This window comes from Orussus abietinus, unplaced genomic scaffold (assembly GCF_000612105.2).
Source record: "Orussus abietinus isolate OABI.00-Male unplaced genomic scaffold, Oabi_2.0 scaffold71, whole genome shotgun sequence".
NCBI lineage: Eukaryota > Metazoa > Arthropoda > Insecta > Hymenoptera > Orussidae > Orussus > Orussus abietinus.
Window position 1 is genome coordinate 280813 of NW_019394238.1, and position 18962 is coordinate 299774.

At 40.6% G+C, this 18962-nt stretch overlaps 2 protein-coding genes across 2 annotated transcripts in view; both read right to left on the reverse strand.

Moving 5' to 3' along the window:
* The window catches only part of LOC105699895, a 103030-nt gene that overhangs the window by 21407 nt on the left and 62661 nt on the right, over window positions 1–18962 (reverse strand). The window lies entirely within an intron of this gene.
* LOC105699025 (sodium/hydrogen exchanger 9B1) lies at window positions 1702–7351 on the reverse strand. The gene is made up of 8 exons (XM_012423726.1): window positions 7269–7351; window positions 6453–7028; window positions 6153–6328; window positions 5220–5338; window positions 4703–4864; window positions 2839–2985; window positions 2449–2559; window positions 1702–2004 (listed from the first exon to the last, which is right to left on the reverse strand). The coding sequence occupies exons 1-8, from the start codon at window positions 7349–7351 to the stop codon at window positions 1702–1704; spliced, it is 1677 nt and encodes a 558-aa protein (XP_012279149.1).

Sequence of the window (18962 nt, forward strand, 5' to 3'; positions counted from 1 at the left end):
TTTACAAGGATATATATACGAAAAATATTTCCGCTTGTTCAAAATATTTAACTTACTGGCATTATGTATTTTGTTGCGGATGTTCGAAGGAAAGTCTGAACGCGGGTTGCACTGGATGTGAGAGCCAAATTTTAAGACTGGTTAATTCTCGACGAAATCTCGAGTCAGGTCGGTTTTATGAGTTCGGGCACATGACTTGAATTCGTAACAGAAATAGTTTATTAAAAATAACGAGTAAGTCCGAGAACAATTGTAAAATATGACACTATGAACGGCGGCGGTCGCACGGTACAAATTAGCGGGTGACTATTTGGAGTCGCGGTGAGACTTGATTGTCTCTAAGAGCAGATGTCCGTCTCTCGCGGTGGAAGATTTGGTTCTGCTCTTGCCCAGAGGAACTTTGGTCCAGAGCGCTTTCGGATGCTGTCCTCTAGGGCGGAGTTTTTTACAAAGCGTTTACTGATAGGCGTAGAGAAATTAAAGTGGGATCAATAATCGAAAGTGATTGGTTAATGAGGACTGAGAACGGGAAAAGTTAATGTTGTTTAAGAAGGCTTAGGTGGGGAATAACAAAAATGGGCTATAGGACTAGAAGTAAACGGATCATGGGCTAAAGGACCGCGATAGTAGATAAGAGAGAGAAGCGCTAGAGTTTCTGTTTAGACGTCAATTTAAATTATGAGCATAATACGTGACTGAATCAATTCTGCTATATGACATGAGAGACACGAGAAAGAATAAATGGAACTTGAAATACGGAAGAAATAGAACACCCAGATCGTTGCAGAGAGCATTCCAAATAATTCTAGCGTTATAATTATTAAATTATGGATTAGTCCTAACATATTTTGATAAAATTATCACTGATCTAAAATATAACGTTTAGTTGATATCCTTTTAAAAGAAATTAAAAAATTTCCTATCGAGAATTATTTTAAATATTAGCTGTATGTCGTGATTAGTGCTGATCAAATGGTGGAGTCGATTATCATCGTTATCATTCAACCGTCGGTGTGGTTGAGTTTAAAGGCAGAAACGACGAGTAATTGGCAAGAGAATTCATTGCGATTAAAGGTATGAGTTGCATGACCTTATCTCATGGCCCTGCAACCGACTCTCTTGATTCAATTTGTGAATAATGGAACGCGCCGCCGAGTCGTGCTTCACCGTCAGCGATGACGCGATCCAGTTTCTATTCATCAGTTGTAATCATTTCAGTCGATGGAACGAACAGTAGTTTTAGGTTACATTTGCATGCGCAGATACGTGAGTAGGTACACTCGCAGGAAGGGAAGAGATTCCGTAGTCTGGCATGGGCGGGAGACTGGAGTTTCAACAGCGACGGGCTCGTGCAATGGCATTCATTTGCGGCTACCATCGTGCTATCGGATCTCCTTCTTTGAGAAATCGATTACATCAAATGAATCGTCTACTTCGAGGAGAAAGCCTGGAATACCGAAGAAACCGCGCAATTCATGAGCATTCTCCTAGGCCGAGTGGCTCTCAATTGGCTGAGTTTGTGGAACGATAGGGCTTTAGTGAAGATTTCAAAGAACTCGACTTAGGAAGCTCCAAAGACTCTGAAAGTACCATTGTGAAATAAAATACGCTTAGAAATAAATGAATTTCATCCGTGGTAGTCTGTTTGCACTTAAGTCGTATTTTGATTATAGTTATAGATTTTATAGTACCAATAACCTTTCAGATCTCTTCTCGTGATTCGGTATGTTGATCCTGGGACTGACGAGTACTTTTACGCCTGAACTTTGTGACTGGTTGAAGACTCAGAAGACGAAGGTAACTCAACTTGCGACGTCTCAAGACTTCTTCTTCACTGGCTTTGTTTAACAGTAATGGTCCAAAATTCGGCATCAAAAATGCTCCCAGTGGAGCAAGAAATATTATTGAGGTTGTCGACAATCGCACCAAATCGGTCACTAGTTCCTTTAGGTTCTCATCAGCGTCCTCTTGCTCAATCTCGTATGCCATTGGAGCAAGAGCTGCCTAAACATTTACTCGTTTATTTCTTTAACCAGGAATAGTGAAGTTAAATTCTCTCGGTCTTGGTGAAGTTAAATTAAAGAAATTATTTAAAAATATTTCACTAAATAATTCCACTGAGAGAAAAATCCCAGGGCAAGGAATTAGTTAGAATACTGATTGTTCAACATTAATATCACGTTAAAAAACAATCAACAATTTAATAAAATATACAACTCAATATGAACGTCTCTAGAGTGCATTGACAAATCACTCATTTAATCGGACAAAGTTCCATTGACTCAGACTTGAAGAGCATATACATTATGCGCTTACCAACAACGAATAAAAGTAAAACATAATGAAAATCCAGCCGGATTTTAAGGTAATAATGTTAGATGTGTTTTGTCAAAAAATATCACTTGTCTATTTGAGATAATACGAACAGAAAGACGAAAATGAAAGTACCTGCAGAGACCCCTTTGGCAACCAGGCCAGAGCAATGAACAGGCGTTCTTTTAGCGTAAAAGCTCGTTGAGGGGTTTTAAACGCGGACAGTGCAGCAAGAATACTCCGAGTCTATAAATTGGGACGACAGAAATCTTTATAAATAGAGATTATTTAATCATTACAATAGGATCTACTGTAATAAATTCTTTTGTAAAACATAAGTTTCTTATGTATCAACTTATAAGTTCTGAAGCTAATAATAACTATCCGGTGTTAACTTTCAAGAGATAGTGCATTTATCTTTTAAATTTGTAAAATTACAGTACTTCCAATTCCGTGTAACGCAGAAAACCTTTATATTGAATGTTATACAATATGATTGTATATCTTTATGATAATAAAACTCACTATTGCTCCAACGAATACGATTAAAGTATAGAGGCCAAATCTTTTCAGATGCCAATTATGTAGATCTATTTCGGCTCCAACCAGTGAAACAAGGACTGGATGTAGGAAGTGCCAAAGAAAGTATCCAACTTTACGTACTGGCAAGGCCTGCGCATAAATCAATCTATATTAGGGGGCTATTAGGATTACACATCTCAACTGATTATTCCAATATCTAATCTGTGCTAATTAATCACGCCTAGTAAACATATTTAAATAATTAATGCAGTAACCAGAAGCAGCCATTAAATTATTTAGCCAGTTTCAGGAGATAAAATGTGACAGAGCATATAATAGCGAACTTTCGCCACGTTCGATAGGCAGTTCAAGTCGGACTTTTGGTGAAGGGAGGATAAAAAATACTTTATGTATCTCGGGAGTTCAGTAGGCGATCACGACTCGCGTGTTGCCCTCGTTTTGCTTGTACGGCAAACTCACCCTCGTGCGTAAATGCCTTCTTTCCTCCCTCGTTACGTAATGTACTATAATATGTTTTCTACGTAATATTGTTAGAGATACTTTTTTCGGTAACACTAGCAGTAATGTTAAGCAATTCAAATAGTATATTGTGTGTCAAAGACGTAAAGAGGATCAAAATGATCTGTCATCTGTGATACACACAATACTTTTTGTCCATCTAACTTTGAAAACAACTTCACAGCGTACTTCACCCCCGATGAAGCGGGCGTAACATTTTTATTCGCCCGTTTGCTCAACCGGTCTGAACATGACCGCTTTACATCAGTTAAGAATATTGTTAACAGGGTATGACAGGAGGCGAAACCCAAGGTGGTCAAAATCTAGAAATAATCAATATGCAGGAGTTCCCTCACCCTGCCTTCATTGCTAAACACAATAGGAGGAAGAGAAGCATTAGACAAACTTCAAATGCATTATGGAATTAGTGACAGAAATGAAAAAGAAACAGGTAACCAAGCAAACAGGTACCGTTCATAACGGCGGGAAGAAAAGAAGTACCCCCGACCGACATCCATACTTTGGATCAACAATATGGCGTCGGAGAAGACGGAAAGTCTCCATTTGCGCCGGCCAATAATGAGCGGAGCTTCAGAAACCGCGTCTTTATGGGGCGGCGCATAACTCGCAGGCGATTAAAAAAGTTAGCCAGCGGAAGTTCCGGGACGGCGACCGCCTCGCGAGAACCTTAGGTAGCCACGAGGAGGAAATACGAGGTGCAAACGGGCGACGTGGTTCACGGTCCAGAGAAATGGGTCCTTTTCGGAGATTAATCCAATTAACCCTTATCTAGATTTTTATACATGATTCTCCCTAGGTTGTCGTTGCAAGGTTGTAGTCCGTCTTGTCACCTCACACGTGCCATACAATCGCAGCGACAAAGTACTGTTGTCACGTGAGAGGTGACCTACGACCGTTAAGGGTTAATTGGGCGAAATTGAGGCTCCCTCCTCGGCGGGCACGCAGAGGGTTGCGACATCGTTCACCGGCGACGCACTTCCGGCCCGAGATCCGGCGCAAATCCTGAGAAAGTGGAAATAAAGCGGGAGCTCGACGAGATCCGCGCGGATTTCGCGCAAAGGGTAATTAGGCAGTCGGCTGATTGCCAGTCAAGTGCGCCGGTGAATTTTTCCTCTTATCGGCCAGTCCGCTTCACCTAGTCGTTCGCGGGCACCCCGATAACGGACCGATCGATAGATCCGATAGCGATGTCTGCCCGCTCGACGGCCGGAGCGCGACCAATGAAAATTCTTTTGTCGATCCCCCGTCTAGCGGCGGCCCGCTGCTTCGGAGACAGGAGAGCTCTCCAGTCTTGGGAATCGGAAGCGGGAATTAATTGGGTGCTCACATCGAACGGGACCGTCAGGTAGCGCCAGCCGGTCGTCGCGATGAACGAAAGAATCACCGTCGTGAGAAACCCGGCCCCGGTCATCCCCATCTTCGAAGCCGCGCTCGTGCACATCAGAGAAGCTGCCACCAGACAGAAGATACGGTATAGCATCGAGTGTTTCTGGAACCCACGAGAACATGGGTGAACGTCTCGACTCTATGCTTGGATCGGCTACTCCTCGCCAAACTTTTCTGATGTACAATCCTGGAGATAGGTCGTATTGTTATAAATATCTGTTAATAATAAAATTTGAAACCGTGTTGTGCACAATGGGATGATTTGCAGACAAATATTTAGTGCTGCAGAAATGTAGTCAAGAGAGAACTTTTCGTTGTAATTTAATAAATAGCAGCTTGCCACCTGTATCGTACGTAATTTAAGTAAAATTGTGACTAAGTAAACTTTTTCCGATGCGTTCTTTTCCTCGTGACCCAAATACTTACACCGGAGGAGCAAGAAAATGCAGAATACGTACACTTTTGCGGTGGGGAAAGAATACGAACAAAGTACCCAAGAGGGTCCCCACGATGATGCTGAGGAGAAGGTCCCGAAGTCCTCCGGGAATGTACGACCACCATTCCGTTCTACGTTTATCTGAAAAGTTTAAATTTGCTGGCTACATGCTTGGATCATTTCTGTGTCTTTCAAAGCTTAACTTAACCATGTCGGGGGGAAATCAATTTTAACGGGTGGAATTTCTCGAATCTGACGTTCTGGAGTTTGGTTCCTTCCGTGGTTCGATCGGGCCACACCTCATCTCAAAGTTCGTATCCTTGTTACTCTTTGATTTTTATACTATCCGTAGGCACAAGATCAACTGCTTGAATTGGTTGACACAAGCATTACTCGGCACAGAAGCTCACAAACAAATGAAGAAAAATGGAATTTTAGAGCAATTGGAAGCCGAGGTAATACTTCATGGAATCGGATTATTACTTTTAGTAGGTTAATAATAAGTTCTAAGAATTAACTGAATCATATAGAAACGTACTCGGGAGACTTATTTAACCTTTGCGACACATAGTCTTGGATGTTCATTATCGATCTGTTCTTCCTTGCACGTGAACGTGTCAAGCAGCTTATTCAAATTTATAAATATCTACTTCAGGTACACAATAAATATAATTCAACAATGATTTAAATTTTATTCGAGTGCTAGACTACTAAAATTATTAATTAATGTATCTTTGATGAACCTTCTGAAATAAAACCCTACATTTATGTAGGTATATTTGAGTATTTCCAAATTCTCATAAAAATCAAAATTTATTTAACAACTAGGAATCATTATACCCGAATAAAATTAATATCTTTTGCCAGCTTATTTCACTTTAACTTTAAACATTTTCGGGACATTGAATGGTAAAATTAATTTAATGTGGTATCTACAAACGAAATTGTGGCGTACCTCCGTTCATGACAAATGAGAAGAAAATCGGGAACAGGGAGGTAATATGGACGTTATCAATGGTAGAGGCCGTGCAAAGAAATGTGGCCATATCCTTATCCTCTCCATATCCTACTTCAGCGAGTCCAAGCACAGTGTTCACCGTTAGCACTGGAGACATGCAAGCCAAGATCGTCCTAATAATAAGGACGAATAAACAATAAGTTGATTACATGATCCAAGGAAATCGGGGAATGAAAATTATTTTTAGATCAGATTCATTACTAAATGTTAAAAACGTGATCATTTTTGGCTACTAACCCGGATAGAAAAGCCCAGTTCCATGGAAATGAAAGTATAAGCTTGCTGAGGATACTGGTGAGGATCAATTCGATCGTGCATGGAATCAGAGCCAGGGTCAAGATGGAAAAAGAATGGTCTCGGATGGTCGAAGTTGTAATTTGAAGCCCGGCTCGCATCATGATAAAAGTAATGCAGAACGTACGTATCTTGCCGGTAAGACGGAAACTGACGTCTTCGTTAAAATTGCGCCAAATGGTGTTACGTACAATAATACCGGCCACCAGCATTCCGAATACAGGGGGTACATTTAAAAACGGGATGTAACTGAGTGACCAACCGAGGACGTAGCCGAAGATGAACAGCGCGAAAAGTCCGAAAACGGAACCTCCCGGAAACATGGATTCCCCGATGATAAAGTACAGCGTAGCCCAAGACATGAAGATTAGGATCGTGCTCGTCGTCAACCAGAACACGGTGGACCATGTGACGAGATGACAACATGGGAAAACGGGCTGGGTTACTATCAGTTCACGAAGAATCGGTACGCAGCATGATACTTTACGACAGCAGGTATCATCTTCGTCCTCTTCCAACCTGCGGTTAATTTATATTACATTAATAGATTCATTGGTATCGTTTAGTTCATATTCTATCATTATGTTGATAAAGGAAATAGTTTTAATTATTAAATTGTTAGATTAATTGTGTACTGTCATTGGTTGTCAAATTGTCACAAACAGGGAAAGGTTAGGAAGATGTTAAGACATTGAGCCAGTATTAGAACTTAGTAAAACTATATAAATGTATAATCATTGATATCGCTAAAAGTAGTACTTTTCAGATAGGATGGAAGGATTATGAACTTCTTCCGGGTCAGCTCCTGAAGTCGTTGCGCCATCATTGGGGTTGGTTATCATTGGGAATGTCTGAAGATATCCCGAAGAATGTTATAATTGCTCTTCGCGCAAAAAAGAGATGCGCGATTACGACACTTCGTATTTGTTTCTTCGCATTTATGGCGCGGCTCCGTTTCACTCTACGCATTTATGAATCATAAATTATTACAAGAAGTTGTTGAATAACGTGCTCGTAACAGACTCGTAACAGATTTGCAATGTGCTCATAACACGTGGATCATGTTTGTATGTTCACTTACGAGCCTTGTAAAGGTCTAAAATTGTAACTAGAAATTTATGTATATCTTCGTTAATCATTATTAATAAAGTTTTCCTTTATTTATTAAACAACCGAACACCGAACTTAAGTGCTCAGACAACTTCCTCCATTGGGAAATGAGAATAAATTTCCAATACTAGAATCATCGGGGTCGCTTGAAGGAGGAAATTCAAAGGATATAATCACGAAGAAGAGTATCACATCTTCGTTGATCATTATTAATAAAGTTTACCATTATTTATTAAACAATCGAACAACGAATTTAGGTGCTCACTCAACTATCTCCATTGGGAAATGAGAATAAATTTCCAATACTAGAATCATCGGGGTCGCTTGAAGGCGGAAATTCAAAGGATATAATCACGAAGAGCAGAGATGGTGGAAGAAGAATAAAAGAGGAAGCGTTCGCTTAACCGCATAAGCAACGAACCGTTCGAGTTTCAAAGGATTCCACGGATATTGAATAATTCCTGGTACGCGTCGTCTTATGAAATATTTCCTGATAGCGCATAGCTGTTCGCCCAGTCACCTTTTCCCAATATTGATCTTCCGTGTTCGAGTATTAGTTGCTTTGAATTTTGAGAAGATTTACCTTCACGATATTTTGAATTATGCAGGCAAATCCCGGCATGGACGTATTATTTCATAGCACCACATTCTTGAAACTAATTCCGGAAAGTTGTTTGAATTATGAGAGAATTCCATGTCGATGATGCGTGAAATTTCTTTTTACCGATTGAGTGCCCGTTGAAAAAAGTAAAATTGAATCTATAACATGCAAAAATGAATAAAGACTTTAAAAAGGACCATTAGGCAGCATTACTAATTCACGAATTTAGTAAAAATATAATTTTGCGAGTACCAAGGGTATTATTCTAATTATAGCGAATAGAAGAGAAAAGTATTATATAACATGTTAATAGTTTAAGGTAAAAATAAAGGCATAATTAGTTTGAACGGAATAACCATAAGCAGTTTGTATGATTAGGGTACAGTCGGGTAAATTGTCCCGGGTTTACAGCAATGTCAATACAGTAATGTTTTTGGCAAAGCATTTTAATAAACAAATTCATAGTTCATTTATCTGTGAAATCTGCATGCAAAGTATACATACAAAAGTAAATAAATACTATTTAACACAGTAGATATTCAAATAAAATATTTCTTACAACGGTACGATTTAAATACTGTAGCATGTAAAAAGTATGTAAATATACCATCAGGGGGGTAAATCGTACCTCTCTATTATAATATGGTCGGTTAGTTTATACCACTAATGAGAAACGGAATCAAAGCAAAACATTGAATGTATCAGCAATATCCGAGAAAGAAAATTGATTACATAAATCAGATTTTATTGCAAAAAAAAACTCATCCGTAGAATTCAGCAGATCAAGAAACTCGGTACAGTGTTGAGCCAAATACATTTTTGAGCAAGAAACTCGTAGCGTTGATAATGCGAAAAGTGCGCCATATACGTTGAGTTCGGGCGAGACGCTTCAGAGTTATATACAGGAAGGATTGATATTTTAGGAGTGGAGGAAATAGAAACATAATTTCATCATTTCTATAGAAAAAGATATGAACGTTTGACCAACTAACAAAATAAAAATGAACAAGCAAAAATTCAGGAATTTTTAAATATTTACCCGACTCCGATCGCTCATACCTTCGTGAAGGTCACTGCAGTTAAGTGACTACATTTTATTGCCAAAGTCACAATTATAGCATGATATCCCTTTTGCTAAAATATTTTTGGGCAAATGTCGAAAAACTATTCGCTACTAAAAATTGTACTCGATCTCCCTTACCTAGTCACTAATTTCTTCGGCACTTTCAAGAGGTTCCGAGACTCCGGACCACTATTTATCCAGGAGCTTGGCTAGCGGAGGAGCTAGCATGCATACTTACCGGACCTGAAAGCAGTCAATATTGTCTGGGCTTTCTGGGATAGGTGTGTGCCCAGCGCAGCGGTTCGAAGCCCTTTCACGCCCACGCATACGCGTGGCAAGTTTACGCATCTCTATATGTATGCAGCCATATGCATACCCCTGAGCTCGCACGCGAGTAAATGCACTCACACGCAAGTACGCAAATACTTTGACGCAGACGGATTTGCGAATTGGCGTAGAGAGCTTAAGGTGATACGTAAGTCACAATTATATACATACCAAATGATACATACAATATATATACATATCAAAAAGTCCAAATATTTATAAAACTTTTCTCCAAACTGGGTGCACCAAATCATCTAAAATTTTAACACGTTATTGTGGGGGCTTTAAGGAAGAACGCGAAGAATTTACTTTTTTAGCCGAAAAAAAAGTATATTTTTTAGTTCTTGTCCGAGATAAATACAACATTTTTTTCGAAAAAAGAAATTTCACGAGCAGCGAGTTTTTCCTTAGGGTCTCCATAATCACGTGTTAAAGGTTCAGATAATTCCGTGCACCCAGTTTGGAGAAAAATTTTATAAATATTTTGACTTTTTTTCATGTGTATATCACACTTTCATATCACCTTAAGCGTGGTCTGCCGAAGGAACGACGTCAAGACTCTCGGAAAGCGTCTTCGACTGCTTTGCATCTCTTACTTGGCTTCGCATCGTGGCAGCCACTGCATCACGGCACCGTGCATCGGACGGAAGTCGTCCCGCTTACGATTCTACATGTACATACATAAAATCCGGACGGACCATGTACCGAGGATTGCATCAAGAATGTCCACGACGGAGATATAGTGAATACGCTGCAAACGTTGCGTTAAAATAACCTATGAAAATATCATTCTTTGTGTGACAAAATATATTATGGTTATTCGTGGAAACTGTTATAATACAACGGAAGGAATTAAATAACACATATGGTAACCCTGCAGTTTCCAATATCATTTTTAGATTTAAAAGTACCTCGCATTGTTCGGATAATGTCCTCGAGTTATAAATCCGAAGCAATTCATTTGCTCATTTTTAAATATTCCTGCAATCAAGTATGGCCGATTATCTTGTCCACGTGTACATCGTGTTCTGCACATTTTCGCATTTTCGATTTTTCAGCGATACAATGACCATTGTACGTGGATTAGACAGATAGACTTTGGGTCCTCCGGCCCTTTTTATTATTTTAAGATATTACAGGCGCTTGGGTCTTCCGGCCCTTTTTATTGTTTTCGAGGCCCTTTTTATTGGAGTGGACCAGACCGACCGCGGCGCGTCTACATGGTCAAAGCTCGTGCACGCGAAGAGGAAGACCCGGAACACCGGTGGCATTGTGGGACCAGGGCGGATGGGAGTCCCACCCTGGCGCCAGAGCTCCGTCGAGTGGCTGGAGCAGGGCCCGCGGTCGGTAAGGGGACCTTGTGATCCCTCCTGAGGAACAATTAATTTAATAAACCGATTCATTTACCGTTTTGGTGGAAACTTGTATCGGTGGTTTCAATGATTGGGCCGACCTTGGCCCCTGGTTATACGAAGGATATTACCGAAGTTGTGCCATTATTGTATGTTCAACATTGATAGGCAATATTGACCCATACTTGTGCTATAGCTTAAGTCTTTGCGGAATCTCGGCGAATATTGCCTAGGTACTCATAGCGGTCGTTATTGCAGCAGATACGGTATCGATTAGTCTATTGTTATATCTGTAAAATTAAATGACGATGAATCAAGACAGAGTTACCGCGTCAATTGTTCATAATTTAATCGGCCAGCAATCGCACAGAGAATTGGGGAGGTTAGGTTCCTGCGCGTGGTAATGGCGCCACCACCCACTTTTGCCCCCGTGGGGCACTTCCCCACAAACCTGCAACGTTTTCACCCCTACAACCCCTCACTGCTGTCGGTTCTCCTTCTAATACTCAGTTTGCGAGCGGCGCTCGCCGTGATCGCGTTGGGTTTTCGATTCGCCGAGAATTTGTTCTTCCCCCCCGCGATTCGTACATATGAAGAATCTTGATTACCCTTGTTAATGCCCTGTCCTAAAGAAGTTCCCGTTTAGCCAAACCTCGCACCCTCTTTTTAAATCCCGCTTATTTATCGCTCCAAGAGTCTACCCCCCCTCCCTCCGCCGATAAATGATCCAATTCTATTCTGATTTTCATTTATGAGTTTACTAGTGCGGGGCATCAGCAATTCATTGGACTAACGCTGCTCCTGGTCAGATGCAAGATGCTGTACAGGTAATCATTCATCTTAACAACATTGTATTAATTTCTCTACGCACAACAAAATATATTATTTGTTATGTTAATTCTATTTCAGAAATGTTTCACTTTTATTGACGTGAATTTGCTTTATTGGTATATTTAATGACAGATTTAAATGAAAAGAAAAAAAAAGATCAATTCTTGTTTCGAAATGGAGAAACATGAAAAATATCATTTTAATTGTAATTTTGTATACCTTTAGTCATTGCACTTTGAGAAATGTGATATAGGGTGGAGAAAATGTTCCTGTACAAAGTTAAATCTTAAAACGTTTGAAGACTCGTGGGAGGTCACAAGGCAGGCATTTTGAACGTTTGTTGAAATAATGCTGTATTGCATTTTCTGGGCTGCATTTTAGTGTATTACGCTGATAATTATTTTGTATGAACAAAATTACATTTTTCTTCTCTTTTTGCGCGGAAACATTTTTCCTCCAGACATGCATTGGTAGTTCGGGAACACGCTGTAAATAAATAATCTTGTTCCTCTGAAACTATTGTTAAAAACATCTTCATAGAGTAAAACATTGATGTTTTCTTTTACATTTCCGAGAAGCGCACTTTCGCGCGTTAGTTTTCGAAAATGCTTATCCTCGTAATACCTTCATTATTAGAAGTGCACAAAAGTACACTCTTATAATTGACCAATTCTTGTATTTTAGAACTTGTCGAACTGTGATGCCATATCATTTTTATTTTTCAAATTACCTTCTGCATCTTCAGATTTACTATCGATGGATATACATTTCTCGCTGTATCTTTCCGAAGGCCATCGGTAGCAGACATTTGATGTCGCTGAGAGTCAATAAAAAGTGCGCAATAAAGTTAAGGCAGCACATTTGTCGAAGTTCCTGAATCCTTGAGCACAGCCGTGGTGGCGCCTCTAGTGAGGGTGTATTCAGAGAAACTTTCATCATACATCGTATTGCTTTCAGAAATTCACTGAAAATTATACTCGAGGTCTATCCAGACAGAAATATGCGAGTATCATCCATAAATGTCTTATTGTTAGTAAAGGCTCGCGCACATTATAGCCGGGGCGGGCTGCAACACATCGCATTAAAACATACAATTTTCGTTTCAGTTGTCAATTGACCCTGTTTGCATCCGGACGTATTACAAACTGGATAATTCCGACGAAGAACTTAATTTATTTAAAATTCTTTTCGACGAAGAAATGGAAAGAAATCGAACTAAAAAAAGAAAACATATAGTATATGGTGTCACGATATTTCCTTGAAAAGGAAGTTATTTGGAGAATTTCAAATTATTTTCACGATTTAAAAGATACAACGTTAACGTGTGTTCATATGGGAGCGATTTTCGATAAGGCAACTCCTTTCTAGTTAAAAGGGCATTGAAATTATGCCGTAGCACTTTTTTATATGAAAATGACCACTTATCCAAAGTCGCTCACATATAAACACAGGTTAACATTTTATGTTTAATATGAGCACTCGTTAAGTTCGATCGGTTTAGAATACGCTCAAAATCGTTGTCCCCGTGAGGCTCTGCAAAATCGCTGCAGTGGTGAGCGCCCTTAAAATCCGGGACGTTGAAGCGTTACTGATGCCTTAAATTCGAAAAAAAAAATAGAGCTAGTCCCATTGTTATTTTCTTTCAAGATTTCCAGTAGACATCCTGGTCTACGAGATGTTCCAAATAAAATCTAGTTAACTAGAGCTGACCTAAAATATAAAAATTGAATTCCTATATAGAGTGGCAGGTACTCGATACTCAAGTTTGGAGTGGATAATGGCCGTGTCTGCCGGCACTCACGCGTCTCGACGAATGACAGGGAAAGAGAAGTCTACACTCTACATTCCCAAGTTCGATTCACTTTTCTTCACTTCGCGTCCCTTCGTTCGGGAGTCAGGCGTCGTGTCGAGATCTAAAATGCACGACTCTGCTGACCTGATTTTTTATCGGGATCTAGAATATGTCGCGAACCGAAATATAAAGGTCCGTAACGCGCCCGGAGCAGGTCCGTAGGTTCAGGGTGTCCATAAGACGTCGGACTATGCCCAAATCGTCGCCGTCGATCTATCGAAGATCCACAGTAATTCTGGAACATGCCCGAATCGGTGTCTATTTTCTGCAAAAAATTTAGTTCCGTGAATACCATTATATTGTTTAACGTATAATCCTTGTTCAATAAAGTGATATCAAAAAGAAATGTGAGTCTGAATTCGAGAGAATAATTCGAATGGGACGAAGGAGACCAATTCGAAATAATATCAAATGGAAATGTTGTTAAATAAACGCTAATATATGTAATAAAACCAGATGCAATTGCAAATTAATATTTGTTTTGGGTCAGCGGTTTTCAAAATACCATAAGTATTAACGGTAGGTGTTTATTTAATCTATAATATTAAAAATATGACAATTGTTATTACTTTAACTAGCAGGAAAGTCATATATGCAAATGAGTGTTAAAATATGTCGCGTCGGAGTTTTCATTACAATATGAAGATGTAGTAGACGCAATGTGTTAGCATTAACATGCAACGCAAGTGAGATCCCTTTTCGAGCTCAAGTTACCTAAACTTGGACAAAGTAACATGAGTTTACAGGGTGTACATGCCTTCCGTCTACATACAGACTCTGTACAATCTCTCATCGTTTAATGTTCCGAAGCCAGGGTAATTACTTGCACTTAAATTTATTACAAATTATATTACGGCGTTAGTGAAGGTTAATCGTGTAACCAGTCAGTTGACAGATCCTCGTTTTGATGACCTAAACCACGAAACAATATAATGCAAATAGTTGGAAATGAAGTACTCAAAATATAAATTTAACGGCTGGTTTGCGGGAAGTCCTCGCATTTTCAAGTACTGAGGTGCACTTGGCGTACCACTGAGGGACCATTGTAGAGCATAAAGGGACTTCGGAAATGCCTTTCTGGTGACTGAGCAAAACCACCGCATTTGCTATTTACTGCTGCCCAAGGTGACAATCTGGTGCATCTAAAGAGTCCTCTGCCAAGATGCATGCAAACGAAGCAGTTGCAAATATTTACATTCTATGAAACGCGTTTCATCCGCATTTGATATAGTTTTTTATTCATATCTAATATTTGGGATTATGATATTTATATTGAGTACCTGTATCCGTAACCTATAATCTATCAGGTTACATTGAATATCACGACAATATGCGATACTACTCCGCGCAATAATTACTGAGGTTCCACCAAGACTAAATGACCCTGAATTCTGAGTTCTAAGAAATCCTGAATTCAGCTGCCAATCTTAGTTATAGGCTCAAATCAGAGTTGACCTACAATTTTCATGGTGAATGGTTCTTGAAACAATCAGCTTTTAAATTTTAATTTATGGTGTTTGGTCATGAGCGGAGGAAACACTATCTACTAGGTACTATCCGATATCTATGCGTCTTATGGACATAGTCAGGAACAAATCTGCTGGATAAACTGTGTACACGTGAAATCGTTAAGGGTTGACATATCAAGAAGCGAGAGACGAACCTACCCAACTAGGGCTAATTTTACGGGCCAAAGCTCAAAGGAAAGGTAGCTGAAGGATCACGGGATCAGAAGGCCTTTGTGGGTGACACCTATTATATTCAAGGCTTATTGGCACTTCGGTCAAATTCGGGGCTCGGTCTTCTGGGTGGAAATAGCTTTTCTCGGGAACGTCAAGAAGGGGGTTTATCTATGGATACATAGCACGAATCTTTGCAGAACTGACGGATACCCCGGAATACGTCGAAGCCGTGACATTTTGCGAAGTCAATACATTTAAACACCATTCCAAGGCGAACCCACGGAATCGTTGTGTAGCTTTTTCCCAAATCCCATCCTCGCGGGGCGCTTGGCGGCCTTCCAATTCCGGGGAATACCCATAGTCGTCTATTTTCTCTTGTACGTCCTCTTCTGTTCCGTCGCCTTCTTCCGCCTTCGCCCTCTGCTCCTGTTTTATTTGAATTTAAAGATATCTACTGCTCACAACCAGTATCGTCGCGATGATAAAAAGATACGTAAAACACCGCTGCCAGAGCTTTTTTTTTTCCAACGTGCTTAGAGACTTATTCTCGAAACTTAACGTTAACAAAGGCATTAATCGAGAGAAGCAATAATTAAATGTCAATATACAGGATGGTCCATTTAAATTCCCGTGAATATTATCGGCGGATGAGAACTTACCCCAAAATGTATTTTATAAAATTCAAAGGATGTTGTCGGTCAGATTTAATGCAATGCAACTTATGATTCAAAGACATTTTTTCAAAAAACCCGTACACTCGAACTATTTCGCCTCAAACATTACATATTCTGCTTGGAAGCCAATATGTAATGCGTGAATCTTACCCAGAATCGTAATTTACTCAAACCCTTCGGTACACGTGAGAAAGAGCACGAATTTGTTAGTCGACCTCAACTCAAACGGTAAAAACTGATTAAATTACCTCTAAAATTCGCTTGCGACGTTCCAGTTTCACATGTCCGAGAATGGGAAATTAAATTTCATGAACTCACAGGTTTTGATTTTTTTTTTGTTAACTCACTTCAGAAACATTCTATTCTTCAAGTAGCTGCGAATTTCTGTAGTTGCGTAATTATAGATGGATAATTATTACACCGCCAATAGACAACGCCGCATCCTCGTCAAATCGTAGAATACGCAACCAGGCGTACACAACGGTGAGTACCTAGGCTTATTGGTAAGTACTTCCAGGGGCTAACGGAAAATGAACGGATTGTTTCTTCCTAGTATTTAATTGTACCTACACGTTCGATCAGGAACTCGTAAATAATTGACAAGACTGGGGAGTAACTGGGAAATTTAATTGATAGTGGTTCCAATGACTAACTCGAGGGCTCTTTCCGGAACGGATGATATCGCAATTCATAGGATATAGAGAGGAGTCTATTATGTCTGTTCGATAAGTTGTAAACAGGTGGTAATTTTTTGCCGACCCCTCGGATCGTGAAAGGGATTCTGCTGCGCTGGCAGTACCGGCTACCTCGTCTGCTTGCCGACTACTACTACACTTATATGGATTTCTAATTAATGCGCTCGCTGGCACCGAATTAGCAACTGTGCTGCACGTATTTTCTGCACCACCTACATATACGCTCGCCAATTACGCTTTAATCTGCATGTTATACGAGCGACCCTGATTTGAGTACTCACCACGAGGACAAAATTCGTATCGCAACTTTCTGAGCGTCAAAAAAGTTACAGGTCCTTTTTTAAACGAGACCTGTGTCCAAATCCGAAGAAACATCTCCATAAAAAGGTTCTCCGTGTCTCTACTTTTTGAGTCTCGTCTAACGTAACAGCCAATTAAATTTGAATTCGCCAGAAACAAAGAAATACAGAGTGCGTAAATAGTTCCATCTCTCGACAGACTTGCTATGACTAATACATTCTCCTTCTCTTAAGCTTCCATCGCGTTACCAAACCCTCGAAGCAAGGTAACTTAGCAGCCCATTGTTCCGCAAAAAATCAGCTCAGCGAATCCGAGCACGAATTCGAGAAGCGCGTTCGACGAGTTCCGATACTCGAAGAGTGGCTTCATCTATCGGAAGCGCCGTGAAGAGAGACAGAGCTATCGAAACGAAACGAAAGCCATGGCTAAATCAGGAACGGGAGGAAGGAGGGAATAAAACGGCATATACATGCACGCCGGCTGTGTACGTCGCATGTAATATTCCCCCGTATTCGCGGGTACCTCGCGAGACGACGTTCGAACGCGGGGGTTGCAGAAGGAGGTCCTTCGAAACAGTTGTCTCCGTGCAAATAAGCGTGGGAAAGGCGGCAGCGCTTCCTCCTCGCGGGTCCCTCCTTGTCCCTCTTTGGTGCTCCACCGGGTCCTCTTCCATTAGGTGCACACGTACCGGAAGTGCACGCTGAAGTACGGATACACCTATACGCGGCGGGATGTGCATACGGTGCACGCCGTTCCCGGTGCGAGAGAGTAATTGCCCCGCGTTGACAAAAAAGTATAGAAGCTCCGGCGAAAGAGGCGGGTGGTGAAACGGGGTGAAAGGGGACGAAATGGGGTGAAAGGGATGCTGGGAAGGCGGGATTGCCGGACCACCTTCGCGCGAGGGCGGAAAACGAGTCGAGGGAAGAGTCGTTAGCCTTCGACTTCAAAGAAGGCTCGGCAGATCCTTCCTATTAAGGCTACCCGTTAATTACAACCACTGCCTCCCAAGTTGGGGCCCCCCTGGATTCGATGTTGATAGGATTTGAGTACCGGCATTTTTGTCCACGTGTAATCTCGTGACCACGCGAATTCGACCAATGGTCAGGGTTCCGTCGGAGTGAGCAATTAAGGTGAAGTGAAACACGTTGAGAAATGTTCGCTTCGTCGTGGCAATGTTTAAAAAGAAAAATTCCTAAAGAAAGAAGTTTCATATCGAGACGTTCTGCAATCGTTCAAAAAGGTAACGAAGAAGTCAGATGATTTATTAACAGCATCAATATCTCACTTTTAATAAAGTCCTCCCCTCCGGAAGACATATCTTTGATCTCACTGAGATACTGTGAGATGCTAAACATTCGAGTTTTTGCAATCCTGTATTTCCGAGTTTTCCTCCCTCGAAGAGTAAACTTTGCGCAAAGACGAATGGATCTCGAAGGATTTATCCCCTGATCCCTTATTAAGCAGAGTCTGAGAGCGTCACGAAGGGTCCTTTCAATTTGCAAATCCCGAATCCGTTTGTTGGACCGGCGAAACCGAATTGGAATCGTTAGAAGGTGAGCCACGTCGCATCTGTCACGAGATGGTTTTCAAACAACCGGAAACCACGGTGTAAGGGTCACCATGGAGACGAGAAAGGATATCCGTATCCTCGAGCGAGACTCGGAAGTCTTCCTAAGACCCGGATCGCACCCAAGCGCAGATTCCGCAAAGTAATTCTTATCCTCCGGAAATTCAAATTTCTGCTTCCGGATATCTCGGCGAAATGATAATTCAATTTGTCAAAGGCAGAATAATCGCCCCGTAGATCAAAGTATTTTCTTTACTGTTTTTTTGAATCGAAAGTATAACGTCGGATTTTTACTCGCAATCAGATTGAAGAAGAATAGCTGGATTATTCATTTCATTATGCATTTTTGACCGATTTTACCATTAAAGTAGCAGAATTCTATAAGGTACTTTAGGGTAA